The sequence below is a fragment of the Macaca thibetana genome, chromosome 8 (genome assembly GCF_024542745.1).
Source record: "Macaca thibetana thibetana isolate TM-01 chromosome 8, ASM2454274v1, whole genome shotgun sequence".
NCBI lineage: Eukaryota > Metazoa > Chordata > Mammalia > Primates > Cercopithecidae > Macaca > Macaca thibetana.
This window is the reverse complement of record NC_065585.1, coordinates 15,049,048-15,062,039: the sequence shown is the minus strand read 5'-3', so window position 1 is coordinate 15,062,039 and position 12,992 is coordinate 15,049,048. Positions and strand designations below refer to the sequence as shown.

The window sequence follows — 12,992 nt, the reverse complement described above, 5'->3', positions numbered from 1 at the left end:
CAAGACTGAGGGTCACTGCCCCATGGCCACTTCAGCCTCTATTTGTGTTAAAATTGTGAAGACCTGTTGGGTCTGGGTACAGGCCCTTTCCCAAAGCTGCATCTTAGCATTCTCTTCAGCACTGTTTATTTAGTCGGCCTGGCTCACTCTGCCAAAACCTCCTTATCTTTCCAGGCTGACTCCTATCCTTTTGCCTTCCTCCTGGAAGAGAACTCCCTCTAATCTGCATTTTCTTCTGAATTCTGCTCCTCATTGAAAGCAAACTCAGCTTATTCCAGGATACCCAGACCTGCACCTATCTCCTATAAGGCCCTTTTCTGTCTGGTGGGTTAGTGTTAACGCAACATGCATGTTGCTGCAGTGCGTACTAAAGTCCTGAGTACAGTTAGGATACATGTTTTGCATCCAGAAATGTTGGGTGCCCCATACTAGAGTTAGATGAGTGGTGGTCACACCTACATGTAGTTTAGTGTGAGTCTGCCACAAGGCCTCCTACAGCTTTCCTTGTGTCAGGTTGGGACCATTCCCTAAAGGAACTCAGATCCACTATGTGATGCCCACTGTTTTATTGATTGATTGACAGTGTCTCACTCTGTCACCCAGGCTGGAGTGCAATGGTGCAAACATGGCTCACTACTACCTCGACCTCTTGGGTTCAAGAGATCCTCCTGCCTCAGCTTCCCATGTAGCTGGGACCACAGGTGCATACCACCACACTCTGCTAATTTTTCAAATTTCTGTAGAGGCAAGGTCTCATCTCACTCTGTTGCCCAGGCTGGTCTCAAAATTCTGGACTCAGGTGATCCTCCAGCTTGGGCCTCCCAAAGTGCTTGGATTACAGGTGTGAGTCACTGTGCCCAGCCCCACTGCTTTAATCTCATTAAGAACCCAATGTTTTCCCCTATTCTGCTTAAGAGCTTTTCATACACAAAAGGGTGGTAAGAGTGTACATAGCACACTATGGCATGTTGTGTATGCTACCATTACATTTTGTCCTTTATACCCAAATATCTTTCTAAGCATCTGATCAAGGTTTATATTGATAGTGACATAAAAATCAGTGTGCTGGGAGCACACATTTGGTATCAGTGAAGCAGGATTTGTTGGAACAGCTCTGACTCACAGAAACATGTGGTTTGAGAAGAGAAAGGATAAAAGGGTGGGGGATCAGGAATCTTTGGATTCCTATGTGGCCATGTGGTCACTCGGGGTATGAAGCCACAGCTGTGTTGAGATAAGTTACTAAAGGTAAAAGTTACCAGTGGAATTCAGAGATGGATCCAACTCCCTAGGAGTTGGTGCACTGGATGCATAAAGAGATGCAAGCTAAGAAAAAAGTGAAATATTTAATACCTTGGTTATTGTTGTCCATAATGGCTAAAATAAAAGAGGGTGCTGGGTCAGGACTTGAGGCTGGACTAAGCTCAGATGTGGGTCTGCCTGAGCTCAGTCCACTAGCCTTTAAGTTACCCACAAAGGTGAAAACCATGCAGGGACAACAGAAAGTACCTCTGAGACCTGTGGTTACCAAGAAGGTAGTCAACGTGAAGAACGGGCAAAACTAAGTAACTATGGAAACTAGAGGGTAGAGTGTGAAGGAACTGCTTCATTCTGTAGATCAGTATCATCAGCTTCCTGAGGAACCTTTACTAAAATGGATTATAAGAGTGACTAATTTAGGGGCAGTATCTTTGGTTTTAAACACTACAGAGTATAAGTACATTTTGGATTGATGGGACCCACAGCTCACTACTGAACAACTGCATATGGGTATATAAGATCCAGACACACAGGAGGCTATTCCTGTGGTAACTGCCAGCCTGGTGGAATAGATAAAAGCCACTGTAAGGTCTGTTCACCCTGAGAAGGGGGACTGTCCAGCTCTACCTACAAATGCCAAGTGGGACACCCCAGATGTGGTAGCTGACATGCTCTGTATGCATGTGGGACTGGCTTTATGATGACAGGACTATTCACACACTGAACATGCCTGTTCCCCAAGTCATGGTAAATGTGTGGTTAAGAGGGCCCTTCTACATGGGCACCCCATGTGATATTACTCCTACAGAAATGAACAGTTCGAGAAGCCTTATCAAATTTGCTGTCTCAGCTTCCCTTCATGGGTCTTATAGATGCTAATAAAAATATTAGATTAATTAACAAGAGAACAGGTAAAGGCAAAAGTGAGAGCCAAAGGACTCCTCCCAGGAAGGTGGAAATTTTAAAATGGTTATTAACAAATAAGGTGAAAAAAGAAAACACTGATAGGATAAAACGAAGAAGAAAAAGGGGAGAGTCATGGGACGCATCCCAGCAGGGTGGATCTCTTTAGATGGTTAAGAAACGGAATGAATAAAATGGAAGTTGATAGAGTTAAAACAAAGGTCTTCGTGTTTTGAGGCAGGGTCTTGCTCTGTCACCCAGGCTGGAGTGCAGTGGCGTGATCTCGGCTCACTGCAATCTCTTGCCTCCCAGGCTCATGCAATCCTCCCACTTCGGCCTCCTGAGTAGCTGGGACTACAGGTATGTGCCACCATGCCTGGGTGATTTTGTGTATTTTATGTAGAAACAGGGTTCTTCCATGCTGTCCAGGCTGGTCTCAAACTCCTGAGCTCAAACAATCCACTCGCCTTGGCTTCCCAAAGTGCTGGGATTACAGGCGTGAGACACCACGCTTACCAAAACAAAGGTCTTTTTTTGCTGTTGTTAAAAAAATAACGTGTCATCCATGAGCAGTGGCCATGCTGATCTTCTGTGTATGGTTCCAATTTTAGTATATGTGCTGCCGAAGTGAGCAAAACCAAGGTCCTAATACAACATCATCGTACGGTGGGTGGACCAAAGGGAGCCCCTCTGCTCTCCCAACATTAAAGGGCCCCAACCCAGTTTACTGTATTTCTCACAGTTTGAAGGAATTTTAAAAGTTGCAAGGTAGAGATTACAATGAAACGTATGATCTGAAATTGCCTGGGGCAAAAGTGGGGCAGACTAATCAAAATAAAGACTGACAAAAGGTCCAGGGTCCTTTGGCTCAACCCTTGGCAGAAGACCCAAAGCTTTTTGCACAAAACAGAGTAAAATGGTCTGGGGGTAAAGAAGTTCCTGAAACTAGAATATAAAAAATGTAAGGGTTGATAGGATGATGAAAGTTGGTATATTTGAACACACTTTATGTGAAGTGACTGTATCTCTTTTAGTTTTTTTGAGACGGAGTCTCGCTCTGTCACCCAGGCTGGAGTGCAGTGGCGCGATCTCAGCTCACTGCAAGCTCCGCCTCCCAGGTTCAGGCCATTCTCCTGCCTCAGCCTCCTGAGTTGCTGGGACTACAGGCGCCCGCCACCTCGCCCAGCTACTTTTTTTGTATTTTTAGTAGAAATGGGGTTTCATGGTATTAGCCAGGATGGTCTTGATCTCCTGACCTTGTGATCCGCCCACCGCGGCCTCCCAAAGTGCTGGGATTACAAGCGTGAGCCACTGCGCCAGGCCGACTGCATCTCTTTTATCTGATTGTATCATGGTAATGAACATAGTATCACACCGGAGAATGTTTCCCCTACCTGGTACTATAAACCAGAAGGCATGTAAATCTGCTCTCCAAGCAATATTAATTGGACACGCCCAAGTCCGCAGAGTGCAGAGTAGAAGCTAGAGTGCTGGCAGGGACAAACTCTCCACTTGATAACCCCTGTGGAGCAGTTCCTGGGGCTTATGGCAAAAGTGTTTGAGCACCTCTCAGCAACAACTACTGGGACTTTGGAATAGAGAATGTTCACTTAAGGGACCTTGCTATGAAATGTTACTTGAAGTTACCCCTATGACATCTGAAATACCCATGCTGTCTCAGGTGATGTCCGAGAACATTCTAATGGGGGTGGCAGAGCCTAGAAGAGTTGCACAATAAAATGGAAATGGTTTATAGAGGATCATGCTACCTGAGGAAGGCAAGGAAGAGATACTCTGGAGCAGTTTTCCCAAATCATCTAAGAAAAAAACGTATTTCTTCTCCCTTACCTGATGCAGTGATCCTAGGATGGGAGTTGCTGGGACAGCAAAGATGATTTTTGTGTTTTAGCTAGGGGGTCTCACTGTATTGCCTAGGCTGGTCTCTAACTCCCGACTTAAATCCATCCTCCCATCTTGCCACAGAGCTTAGATTACAGGTATGAGCCACTGCGCCCAACACTTCAAAACATTTTTAGCAGGAATGCTAAGTAAAAAACTGTAACCATCTTTTTAAACCTTATGTCAAAATTCCTGAGGGCATGATGGGGGTGAGATGTGCCTTCACCCCTTCTAGCAAAACTGGGGCTAACAATGAATATGGCAGGTGGTAAAAATAGCTCATTATTTCTACATCTATGTAGCCTCACCCTATCTGGGAGTGGACTGAGAAGCTACTTGCCAGACTTGTATTGCTGCCTATAATCTAGACCAGCACATGGTGATTCTAATGTCCCTTCAAAAAAGTTTGGAGATTAATGGAGAGAAGGAGAAATAGTAGCTGAGTGTAAACAAATAAATGGGTAATTGAGGAAAATTCAAAACAACTCAAAAGAGTCTCAGGGCAAGAGATGACATTGCCTTTAGCTCAATGATTCCAGATGCCTGAGAGGGTGAAGCTGTGTATTTACCCAGGCCACTCCTGCTTGTGGAACCTGACAATATTGAGAGGAAGCCTGCAAACCTGAGTGTCCTCATCATCCTGGGAGGTATTCATACACTATGATAGACAGGACTGATTACTAATGACTGTGTATATATATGTTTTTTGATGTAAAGGATCCACAGTAGAAAACCAGGGAGTAGGCTGTGGTGTTAAATGTATTAGTTTTCGTCCACGGTTCCTGGCTTATAACCCTTGTTATAGACTTCTGTTACAATGTTGGGTATGTCAGGCCTCAGGGGCCAGCCTCTGACCTTCTCTTGCCCTCTTACTACCTATCCCAAGGCAGGACTCTAATCCTATTGTGGGTCTTAAGCACCTTCCATGAGAGGATTCTACCCTATACCCTGGGGGAAGGAATGCTGACATCATGAAGCTTTCATAAAAAGCCAAGAGGACAGGGTTCAGTGAGCTTCTGGAGAGCTGACCATGTGGAGGCTCCTGGAGTTTCCAGAAAGGGCTTGGAAGCTCTGCACCTGATATGGCTTGGCTGTGTCCCCACCCAAATTTCACCTTGAATTGTAGTTCCCATAATTCCCACATGTTGTGGGAGGGACCTGGTGGGAGATAATTGAATCATGGGGGCGGTTTCCCCCACACTGTTCTCATGGTAGTAAGTCTCACAAGATCTGATGGTTTTATAAGGGGTTTCCCCTTTTGCTTGGCTCTCATTTTTCTCTTGCCTGCTGACATGTAAGACGTGCCTTTCGCCTTCTGCCATTATTGTGAGGCCTCCCCTGCCACATGGAACTGTGAGTCCATTAAACCTTTTTCTTTATAAATTACCCCGTCTCAGGTATGTCTTTATCAGCAGTGTGAAAACAGACTAATACAGCACCCCTTCCCCCATACCTTGCTCTACACATTTCTTTATCTGTATCCTTTGCAATATCCTTTATGATAAACCGGTAAATGCATTTCCTTGAGTTCTGTGAGCTGCTCCAGCAAATTAAATGAATCCAAACCCCAACTTGTAGCCAGTCAGTTAGAAGTTCTGAAGGCCTGGACTTGCAACTGGTATGTGTGTGTGGCGGGGGGGCAGTTTTGGGGACTGAGGTCTCACCCGGTGGGACTGGCACTATCTCCAGGTAGACAGTGTCGGAACTAAATTACAGGACACCCAGCTGGTGTCTGCCGCTTGGTGCATGGGGAAAAATCCCCACACGTTTGTCACAGAAGTCTTCTGTGTTGATGATTGTTGTGATGTGAGAGCAGAGGAAAAACACAGAGAATTTTCCCCCACAGGCATCAAGTGGCAGTGTGAAATAGGCTGTTGTTGGTGAATTCAGATTATGGATGAATACTTTGGCAGGAGATAGAAATGTGGAGCTTTCCAGATGGGTGTAAAACTGTGGGACTGTTTGGATGAGTTAAGGAGTAAGGGAAGATGCAGAGCAGAAGCAGTTCATGAGCACGGCCTGTGGTGCCCAACACGCAGAGGTGGAGGATATGAGAAAGCAGCTAAGGGGGTCGGGAAGGAACTGACAGTGCAGCGAGAGTGGACAGGTGGTGTCCAGAACACAAGTGCATAGTGTTCCAGGCAGGAGAGAAGCAGTGACGGTGCCATGAGCTGCAGACGGCCAAGGAAGACAGGGCTGAAGATTAACCGCTGGCCCATCAGCTTGCAGAGGGATAGGAAGAGAGGACGGACGGATGAATCTTGGCTCTGAGCATTAACAGCTGTGAACTTCACACACAGAGACAATGCGATGGTGTACACCTCGTGATAGAACACACTACCACCTATGAAGTGGTTTTGCCAAAGCCTCAATCTATCTGATCAGGTTTCTGGAATCAACTTCCAATTAATAGGAAATATGACAGACAGGGGAACATGTTAGATGAACAAACATGAGGGGATGGAATCCAGACTGGAGAAATCTATAGGAAGAACAACACAGTTTCTTCAACAAATAAAAAGAGAGAGATGAAGGGGAAACTTTAGCCTAAGACACTTACAGACAAATCAATCAACTCTACTGTGTGGACTTTATTTTAATCCTTATTCAAATAAACAATTTTTTTTTTTTTTTAAAAAGGGCAATTGTGAGACAGCTGGATATGTTACACTGGGTGTTTGATGATATTAAGAAATTTTTGATTTTTTAGACATGATGAAATTTTTTGATGCAATAGAATTGCATATGTATGAAATTGGCTGGGATTTGCTACAGAATTACTGAGAGTAGCTGGGTATGGAACTAAATGAAACAAGATCAGGTATAAACTGTTAAGTGCTGGAATGGGTGATAAGTATGTGGGTGTAGTAGAGGAGGCTGTAGGATACTATTCTATGTCTTTTTTTGTATTTCTGTGTATGTTTATTATGGGAAATTCCAAATAGTAAACACACATACACACACACACACACACACACACACACAGAGACAGAGAGAGAGAGAGAGAGAGAGCGCGCGCGCACGAGAGAGAGCGAGCGAGCACGAGAGCGCAAAAGACAGAAAAAGAATGGGAGTAGAGCAAGGGGGTGGTGGTGGGAGGGACACAGGTCTTGATGGGTATTGACAGCAGACCTGCCCTGATAGGGCAGGTCAGATGGAAGGAAACAGCAGTGCAAAAGAGGGAGGGACACCTGCTGGAGTCTGTCCCTGAGCGGGTGGGAGGGTACAAGGTCTACCTTAGGACCACGGCCACCATACCAGGCAGGTGGTGGTAGGGGTGGACTCCTGTGCTGACTCAATGAGGAACAGAAACAAGGTGCTCCTAAGGAGAGGAGAGACAGTGTGGGGGAGTGGGCTGAAAGGTCACGGTGCTGGGACTGCTGGGCAGCCCCAGATGACCATGTGAGGTCGGCAGTCATAGAGACAGCCAAACCACCATCCTGACTGTGCCTCTCAGAAGTCAGTTGAGTGGCAGAACCCAGCACAGGAGGGGCAGGAGCTGAGGGAGCACATCAGGGAGTGACTTTGGTGATGGGCTGACGCCATGCTTCGAGGGAAGGGAGGGCACAGAGGGGATGGGCGCAGCAAAGAGCTGAAGGCAGTTGTGGTAAAGTCCTATGGGCACTGAGAAGTGCTGGGGTCTGCTGCTAGAGGAATCAGGCTGGAGAGGCAAGGGGTGATATGTGAGTGATCTGGGATAGAGTCTGCGCACATTGTAAATGGGGTTACATGCCTGAGAAACTTGTTTCAAACTCCTTTGAGATCAAAACAGCCCCTTGGGCAGAATTTAAAAATAAAAGACAACAAAAACCAATCCTAGATAAAGATTCAGCAAACCCAGGGGAAGTCTTGTATCTGTTCTATGGAGGGTGAATCAGCAGTCATTTGGGAGTCCCCTCATCTTACTACACAGGAGCCTGGCCTGACCAGTCAGTGCTCTTCAAAGTGTGTTACTTCACTGAAGAACTCTAGAGAGTGGTGAATTTCAGCTTCCCGATACTAACCCCCAGTTTGACTTCTGTTCAAACTAGGCAACGCAGCACTAGACTGGGGTCACAAGTCTTGCTGCTGGCACTGAAAATCCAAGGAGCAGGCCCTGAGCTCCTCTGAGCTTCCGTCTGTATCCAAGGTGGGCCCTGCTGGCCTTGCAGGCTTATATAAGGATGGAATGATCTAGATGCCCCTAAAGGTATTTTGCAGCTCTAAGGTAAGGTATGGTAACAAAAAAGGCAGAACTATCACTTGTGTTGTAATAAGACTGAAATTTTGGTTTTACAAATGAAAAGCTTGTCAGCATGAAAGAAGACTCGGTCAAAGAGCTGAGTGTCTTAGCTTGGCAAACAAACAGTATTTATAGACACTGCTTTCTTGTACTTTGCAGAGCATGGGTATCTCTACTCTGCATGACAGATGCCATCCCAGGGAAGGATTCCTTTGCCACCCACTTGCTAGGGACTTTCTGAAATATGACTTCATTTTGTCCTTACAAAACCTCACAAAGTAAGTATTATTTCCCCCATTTTACAGACGAGGAATCTCAGGTTTAGTGAAGCTACTACATCACCTGCCCAAGGCCACACAGCTACTAAGTGGTAGAGGTGCTATTGGTTCCGAGGTCTCTCTGATTATGTTTATAAGGGGAGAAAGAATGGTATCTGGGGATTATAATAATGTGATGTCTACAAAAGTATTATGTATTCTGGAAAAGTATGGTGCTTTGCTAATCACCAAATTTGAGTTTATAAATACCTTTCGTCATTTAATGTTTATTTACTAGGCATCCACTACATGCCAGGTGCTGCTCTAGGCATTCGGGATGGATCAATGAACAAGGGAGATAAAAACCTTGGGCCCCTTGGAGCAGGTAGTGACACTTTAATTACATGTAAATGTGAAAATGATAGATCTTACCTTTCTGAGGTAGTTTAGGAAGAACTCTTGGGCCAAGGGCAGTCTTTGCGGAACTGGTGCTAATTAACAAATAAGAATCATTTAGTATCTAAAAGTGCTAGAATATCAATAGTGAAATATTATTCAAGGAAATCAAATCAAAGGCATTTACATAATCATCTAAAGAATCCTTTCAAAATTTCTTTTTTTTTTTTGAGATGGAGTCTCCTTCTGTCGCCTAGGCTGGAGTGCAGTGGTGCGATCTTGGCTCACTGCAGTCTCTGCCTCCCGGGTTCAAGCAATTCTTCCTCAGCCTCCTGAGCAGCTGGGACTACAGGCGCCCATCACCAAGTCCGGCTAATTTTTGTATTTTTAGTAGGAATGGGGTTTCACCATCTTGGCCAAGCTGGTCTTGTACTCCTGACCTCGTGATCCACCCACCTTAGCCTTCCAAAGTGCTGGGATTACAGGCATGAGCCACTGTGTCCAGCCTCAAAATGTCTTTAACAAAAGATTGTGGTCTATTTTCCATATTTCGGTTTGCCTGGCTGAGGAGGCACAGTAAAAGGATGAAAAAAAGTCCCACCTAATGATAAAGCCCAACTCCTCCACCTCAAAGCATTTATGAAGGCACCTGGCACATACTAAGTGGTGACCCCAATGTAGTGCACAGAAGTAACTCTTCCCACCTATCCCACAAAGCAGCTCTGTGTTTCTAGACAAGGAAATGGAAGGGAATGGGGGTGTCGGTGGCTGGCAGAAGGTCCCGCATGGGTCAGAGGTAGAAGTGGAAATTCGGCCCTAGCTCCCTTGGCCTCCAGAGCCCTCACTTCTTCCACTATAGCAAAGAGGTTGGTTCTTGGGCCTCCAGGCTCTCCTAGGCCTTGCCCTCCTTTTGGGGGACAGGTAAATGAGGGTGACAAAGACCCAAGTCCCCGGAATACAGGTCCACACCACGTTGTCTGAATCATCAAACGTTAATCTCTGCAACTGAAACCCCAGTACCGTCAGTGGTCTGCATTAGGTGGAAGCCACTATTTTTCTTTAACAAGAGGTTCTGGCGATTCTCAGAGGACACCAGGAGGCCTGCATGCCTGAGAAGCAGCAGCAGCCAAGTGCCTGAGCCCCATCTGCCAAGAACCTCTTTATTATCTCATCTCTCCATTTCTGTGCCCTGATGTCCTAAGAGTTGGTTGCTGCTTCTTCTTCTTCTTCTTTTTTTTTTTTTTTGAGACGGAGTCTTGCTTTGTCACCAGGCTGGAGTGCAGAGGCGCGATCTCGGCTCACTGCAACCTCCGCCTCCCGGGTTCAAGTGATTCTTGTGCCTCAGCTAACTGCATTTAAAAGAAAAGAAAAAGCCAAACCAACCGACGAAACAAAAAGTAGTCAAAGAAAGAAGATGAAAAGTGTGTGTTCCTTTCTGTCCTGGCTCTTGGACACCCTTAGTCTTCACTGCTCTTCCCTCAGCTCACTTGAAATTCTCCTGCCTCTGGGCAACTGGGGGATATTGCTGAGATAAAGCCACCACTAAACAAGAAACAGTAAACATGAGAGGGCTTTGCTTCTGACATTTTTGGGGTGCATTTTTCTTGTGCTATGCCTCAGCATCTTCCTAGGCAAGCCCAGCTGCCCATTACCGGTGTGTGGGCGATGACTGTTCCTGCCCACACTACCGAGGCCAAAGTCTAGAGGCTCAGACGCTTCTTTTGCACAAGCTCCTGTGCAATGTTGCGGAACCTGGGCTTGTTCCTATCAGAAATGAACACAGGACCCTTCTGTTGGTGGTGCTGTGTGCAGTGAGAAAGGGTACTGAAACCTTCATGAGTTGGCTGGACGCGGTGGCTCACGCCTGTAATCCCAGCACTTTGGGAGGCTGAGGCAGGCCAATCATCTGAGGTCAGGAGTTCAAGACCAGCCTGGCCAACACGGTGAAACTCTGTCTCTACTAAAAACAGAAAGTTAGCCAGGCATCGTGGTGTGCCCTGTAGTCCCAGCTAATGGGAGGCTGAGGCAGGAGAATTGCTTGAACCTGGGAGACAGAGGTTGCAGTGAGCCGAGATCGCACCACTGCACTCCAGCCTGGGTGAAAGAGACTCCATCTCAAACACAGACAAACAAACTTAATGAGTTGCCAAAGGCTCTAGTTCACAATCAGCTTGATTTTGTTTAAAAACTATTTTTTTTTTTTTTTTTTGAGACGAAGTCTCGCTGTCACCTAGGCTGGAGTGCAGTGGTGTGATCTCGGTTCACTACAATCTCCACTTCCCAGGTTCAAGCAATTCTCCTGCCTTAGCCTCCTGAGTAGCTGGGACTACAGGCGCACCCCACCATGCCCAGCTAATGTTTGTATTTTTCGTAGAGATGGGGTTTCATCATGTTGGCCAGGCTGGTCTCAAACCCCTGACCTCAAGTGATCCACCTGCTTTGGCCTCTCAAAAGTGCTGGGATTATAGGCGGGAGCCACTGTGCCCAGCCAAAACTTTTTTTTTGAGACAGGGTCTTGCTCTCGCCCCGGCTGGAGTGCAGAGGTGCGATCATGACTCACTCTAGCCTCAATTTCCCGGGCTCAGGTGGTCCTCTTGCCTCAGCCTCCCGTATAGCTGAGACTACAGGCATGTACTACCATGCCCGGCTGATTTTTTTTTTATTTTTAGGAGACAAGGTCTTGCTATGTTGCCCAGGCTGGTCTCAAACTCCTGGGCTCAAGCAGTCCTCCCACCTTGGCCTCCCGAAGTGCTGGGATTACAGGTGAGCCACTGTGTCCGGCCTTTAAAAATCTTTTATGAATGCTTTTGGAGTGTCAGATATTCTCCTCATTCTGGAAAAAGAACACCAGAACTTTAGTTCTACAGGGTCCCCAAATTAGGACTGAAGGAAGGTGAGTGAGGAATGAAAGGCGGGGAACAAGGGCAAGGAAGGGGCATGGAATGTGGAGTCAGGAGAACAAGCAGGCCAGAGAGCTGGCTTTGACATCTGCGCCTACCACCTAACCACTCTGGGCCTCGCTCTCCTTACCTGCAAAACTGACGACAGTAGTAATTGGGCCTATCTCACAGGGTTATAAACAGCACATAAGATAGTGGTATTAAAAGCATGGATATGGTGGCTTGCATTTGAAATTCTAGCACTTTGGCAGGCTGAAGCAGGAGGACTGCTTGAGCCCAGAAGTTCAAGACCAGCTTGGGCAACATGCTGAGACCTCGTCTCTACAAAAAAATTAAAAGAAATCAGCTGAGTATGGTGTTGCATGCCTCTGGTTCCAGCTACTCGGGAGGCTGAGGCAGGACGATCTCTTGAGCCCAGGAGGTTGAGGTTACAGTGAGCTGTGCTCATACCACTGCACGCCAGTCTGGGTGACAGAGCAAGGCCCTATCTCAAAAAAAAGAGAGATTTTGTTTTTTCACCTTTCAGAAACTCTGGAAAAGAGCTGACTCTTTTTCCCTGAAGTTGGGGTCTGGAAGTGGCTCTCTATCCTTTTCTTGGATGGCACCTCCAGAGAAAACACTTTAGGGTAAGGCTGGATAAAAACTGCCCATAAGAGATCTCCTCAAGTATACAATTTCAGTGAAAAAAGGGAAGAAAAGAACATTGCTGTCAGCCGAGCCTAAAAAAAAAAAATCTTAGAAACAGAACTTGAAAGAGTGATATTTTTATGTTTGAAAATCTCTGGGCAATCAGATTTCCCTAAGGATTATCTTTTCATTTCCAAATCTGCAAAAAGAGTCAAGAGGGAAAGTAACAAAGTTACTTGATTAAAATATCAAAAATAAAAACTCATTCTGACAGGAATTTTGTTCAAGACCATTGCACAACCCTGTGACCACCGGGAAGTGAGGTTAGCTCCTGTCTGTGAACTGGGTAGACAGTGGTGTTGCTTAGAGAATGGTCTGCAGACCTGTGTCCAGTCCAGCCACAAGATGTTCACGCAAACCAAGAGTGAATGTCTGGTTTCTCATCGTGGCCAGCCCCACTTGGCTGACCACAGCTTTGAGCAGCGCTGGGAAATCCATGAAAACTCATTTCTAGAATTCTGTCCATTG

At 46.2% G+C, this 12,992-nt stretch overlaps 1 protein-coding gene and 1 pseudogene across 5 annotated transcripts in view; both read right to left on the bottom strand.

Annotated features, from left to right (window-relative positions):
- Nucleotides 1-12,992, bottom strand: part of ASAP1 (ArfGAP with SH3 domain, ankyrin repeat and PH domain 1) — a 395,931-nt gene that overhangs the window by 14,806 nt on the left and 368,133 nt on the right. For all 5 annotated transcript variants that reach the window (XM_050801573.1, XM_050801576.1, XM_050801575.1 and 2 more), the window contains one exon: nucleotides 8,974-9,032. In XM_050801573.1, the coding sequence (XP_050657530.1) occupies nucleotides 8,974-9,032 (59 nt within the window). The remainder of the gene's footprint in view (nucleotides 1-8,973; nucleotides 9,033-12,992) is intronic.
- LOC126961887 (uncharacterized) lies at nucleotides 2,686-2,798 on the bottom strand (annotated as a pseudogene).